Source organism: Lygodium microphyllum, chromosome 16, assembly GCF_053477565.2.
Source record: "Lygodium microphyllum isolate KBCC chromosome 16, Lygodium_microphyllum_v1.1.10, whole genome shotgun sequence".
Taxonomy (NCBI): Eukaryota; Viridiplantae; Streptophyta; class Polypodiopsida; order Schizaeales; family Lygodiaceae; genus Lygodium; species Lygodium microphyllum.
In genome coordinates, this window is record NC_141150.1 from 142,393,639 (window position 1) to 142,398,091 (window position 4,453).

At 44.1% G+C, this 4,453-nt stretch overlaps 1 protein-coding gene across 1 annotated transcript; it reads left to right on the forward strand.

Moving 5' to 3' along the window:
• The first annotated feature begins 443 nt into the window (after positions 1-443).
• LOC148023524 (uncharacterized) lies at positions 444-2,193 on the forward strand. The gene is made up of 2 exons (XM_087695424.1): positions 444-1,607; positions 1,702-2,193. Exons 1-2 carry the CDS (start codon positions 1,228-1,230, stop codon positions 1,724-1,726), a joined length of 405 nt encoding a protein of 134 aa, XP_087551550.1. The 5' UTR covers positions 444-1,227; the 3' UTR covers positions 1,727-2,193.
• Positions 2,194-4,453: the final 2,260 nt, after the last annotated feature.

Consider the following 4,453-nt stretch of genomic DNA (forward strand, 5'->3'; position numbering starts at 1 on the left):
GCTCGATGTTGTAATTATAGTGGTGGCACATCTAGAAGGGAGCTGGAAATCGATCTGTGTTGTGGGATTCTTTTGATGTACACAACCTACGCTGACTTTCGCGGATGTGGTTCGTTGCAATATTTCTACCGGCTACGACCACCTTATATTTTCCCTGTTACGGAGGAACTTCTAGGAGAATGTAAGTAATGCTGAACGACATTATAGGGAATTCACAGAACGTGTAAGTGTCCTTCCTTCATGTTAGACCGGAATTTCTCACAGCCGAGTGTGGGGAAATATAATTTCGCGATCCTAGTAAGGTAGAGAGCTCGGATCTCGTATTTACCATTGGCATTGAGCCGTCCGAAAGGCGGAGGACAGTTTTTTTTCGAAGGTTTACTTGCCAGAATTCCATTCCGATTGTAGGTTTCAGCGTTCGCTGTCCGAGTGTGTAACGGGCCTAATATGCTATACACGTATATATAGAGGCCTTGGTTCTTCTTGACACTTGTTGCCCCATCCTCATCTGTCTGATCACACAGTTGGAGCTGCATCATGCAGGAGCCGAGAAGAGAGGTAGACGGTCTCAGACGGATGCGATCAAGAGCGAGGCTAGGAAGTACCAACGACAGAAGAAGAGGGAGCGAGAACGCGCAGCAGCACCTGAGGCGACGGCGGCACAACATGCAGATGATGTGACAGCTGCGGCTGTTGGTATGTTGCAGGAGCGCGCTGATGGTTAATTAAGCAGATTTGCTGAAAGGAAGATGATGCTCTCAAAACGGTCGCCCGTTTGAACTTGTTTCTCCATGCTGCTGCTGCTTTCTGCGGCAGCTGCTTTCTGCGGCAGCTGCTTTCTGCAGCAGATTTCATCAAAATAGCTTGCCTTTTTCTTGATAGCTGCCTTTTGCTTGCATGCACTATGCTGCTTTTTGCATGCAGTACATTACAATAGCACAATGCAGCATGCGAAGCACAGCAAAAGACACCAAGCCTTAATATTCGTTTTCAATTCCTTCTAGTAGGGCTTTCTATTTCTTCGATGCGGCCAAACAGCAGGTCGCAGATGCTAAAGGAGAAGCAGCAGGAGGAACTTGAAGGAGGAAAGGCCAAGCTCCGGCAAACATTGTTGGAAGCTCTGGTCTCTGCCGCCACTTACCACGGAGGATTGCTTTACTCTCCACAAGACTTCTCAGCGGATGAGATCCTTCACGCACATTCAACCTACAGACTTTTGCGATTTCAATGGGGATTCTTCCTCCCGATGAAGCCGGCAAGGAGAGATACGATGCCCGGGAGTTGAGAAACGCGGTTGTCAGAGAGCTCGCAAAACGGGGGCAGTTGTATAGTCCTAAGTCAGAAGCTGCAGACGATGATAATGATGCAGGTCTACCAAGGGCGAAAACGGTGCACCAGACCTTCACAGAGATGTTACATGTGCTTGACAAGGCCGCTTCGCAGTACGGCTCCACACGGAGTTTGTTTTCCATTGATGCAACCATCTCTACTGAGATCGGCAGGCTTGCAGATTACCTCTGCAACGTGTTTGTGGATGCCCTGACTTCAAACTCCTGCACCCGGAATATCACAGCCATTGTTCGTGCGATGGACTATGCGGCCGACAGGTAATGGAGCTACCACTCTCAACAATTTCGGGTAGAAATACTTCTTCAACACTCCTACAGTCTACTAATTACTCTGCCATTGACGTTTTCGCAGGATGCAGCGATTCATAAAGGATTAAAAACGATGTACTCAAATGTTTTAGGTGTTTGCGCTAGTTTAGCGAAATGTCATGACAATGTAAGGTTTAGGGTCCGTGTAAGACCAATACAGTCTGTACAGAGTATGCTGTAGTAATTCAGGCATTGCCTTCCATTAGCAAACACTGCAACGATTTCCTCGGCCGATAGTTTCAGGTATCTGCACCAGTTTAGCGAAACGTCATGAGTCATGACAATCTAAGTCTTAAGCTTCATATTAAACAAACCGGCATAGTCTGTGTGCATGATCTGTTGTAATTCAGGCATTGTCTTGAAGTTGTCAACGCTTCCAAGATAGTGGTCTTGTATCTAAAGAGTAGCAGCTTTTTCGATCCGTTATTTAAACTTATTTCCATGCTTTTTTTCTGTGTATTAATGACCGCGTGTCGACTCTGATCTGGAGTCTGCACGCGATTTATCTCTAGACTCTGTGTATGACATTGTCACAATTAACAAAGGATTAGCCTGCAGGTTCTGTCTGGTACAAGGCTTTAAAATGTGCATTTGTCATTGGCTAGATTGGCAAGTCCGTCGTGACATATGAGCAACAGTCATCCTGTATGAATATCATAGCATATAATTGTTGCTCATCTCTTCTGTCGTCCATCATTCACCCACGGTTGTGTGTGTCTCGTGAGGAGTCCAAATGCTGCAGAAGTTTGAACGAAGACTAACCCCCGGGCTTTGTCGTCCATCATTCACCGCAAGGTTGTGATGAGTCCAAATGCTGCCGAAGCTCGAATGAAGACTAACACCGGGCTTTGGCTTCAGCTAGCACTGCATGCTGCTCAAGGCCAGTGCTAGTACTGCAACTCTTACAAGATGATGTCATTGGTTCCAAACGTATTAAGTGCCATCTGGCTATAGAACCACAGCTCCATTATAAGTACTTACAAGGAGTCTCTCAGAAGCTTCTCTATATCGCACCATTGTGTCTTGGAGAAGGGGCATGCAGCGGTTATGGAAGTTTTCTACTGTTATGGAAATTTTCTAGCTGGTACTGTTATGGAGGTTTTCTGGCTGGTTTGTCACCCTGTCTACAGGATGAAGAAATGATCGGTGGTTGTAAAGTTATAATTTCTGAGCTATGATCAGAGGGTTGTTGGAGTTGGGGTCTCTCTGAGAAAAGGCCGAGAAGAAAGGCATGCCTACTCTGGAATGGGAACGTTACCATGCTACTTGAGTCAAATTGCTAAATGAATGCTAGTTTCCATGGTCATTATGATGTGGTGGCTCAGAATTGCTGCAGCCTGCACAAATGATCCCATATTCTCCCTCTCTCTCTCTCTCTCTCTCTCTCTCTCTCTCTCTCTCTCTCTGCACAGGCCTGTGAACTCTGATCATAGTCTTCCCCTGCATGATATAACTGTGTACCCACTGATATTGTAGCACTCCCAAGTCTATCGCATACATTTATATAGCCTAGGCGTTGAGCCTCTTGAAATGTAGTATGGGTCCGTCGGCGTCAACCTGATTAAGATAGAGGCATAAAATAACGTTCTAGTGGACTGACTATCCATTCGTTCTTAAATCGTATTGAGCTATCTCACCAGTTAATACGTCCCTGAACCTGGCGCCCTCGGAGAGAAACGACCAAAATGAGAGTTCAAAAAATGGTTTGTCCTTTATGTTTAGTTATCGTTCCAAAGCCAAAGCACACTCGATTCTAAATCATTTTTAGTTATCCTAATTTGGAATACATATCACCTTACACAAGGAATAGGGGTCATCACGGAGTATATTCTAGAGCTTCTAAGGGCCGTCCATTTGACCTATCTAAGTGCATACACTCAAGTTTATCGAAGTGTGGGTGAGGTACTTTAACTTGTGGTCCTAAAATTATAGGATTCCAACAAGTGGAATAAGTATCACTCGGAAGACTACTGTAAGTATGCATACGTCGCAATATGTAAACCAACCCCCCCTCCCCCTCTCTCTTTTTCTCTTTTTAAAAACGTTTTGCTAAATACCCACTCCTTTTTTTGGCCATGGGCTTCCATCTTTTCCTTAAGCTATACAAGAGGGTCCACACAAGTCAAAACTTGTGTGATGACTCCAATTCCTTGGTAATAGGGCCCCTCCGCACTAAGTAACAGAACTTAAGTGTGGCATGGCTCTAACTACCAATCGCCCATTGGAACTAATCCAATCCCTAAAAAAGATTGTGCTTTTGTTTGTTGATGTTGAGAACTGCTTAGATATCCTCCAACGACCAGACTAATGGAAGTTTAGTAGTGACTCCTTGGATGCCATGTAGGAAACCAATTTGTCTATTGTGACACCTTCTATGCAATCCTTGATCACAATTGAAGTCAATTACTCAATGTATACACCAATGCCAGTGCTTCTAGATAATGAATTGCCACATGCAACTTGGAAGTGTCCTGGAGATCCACGAAGCTAAGACTATGTGTGAAATCTGAATTTTCTTTGGCAATCAATGTGTGTCTTAATCATTGAATGCATTATGGTAGTGGCTATTTGTGTATGCAACTATAGACTTATAGTAGTCCCTAAACACAATACCTAAACATAATAAAAAATAACAGCAAAATTGAAGATTTTAGCCATCTAATACCATTGAGAATATGCATATGAGAAAAAGTGAGAGTACAAAGAATAAACGATGACAATATGCACAGTGAAAGAACATAAGAACTCAAAAAGAGTGATGATGAATGAGCAATGGAACCCATAACTCAAAGCAT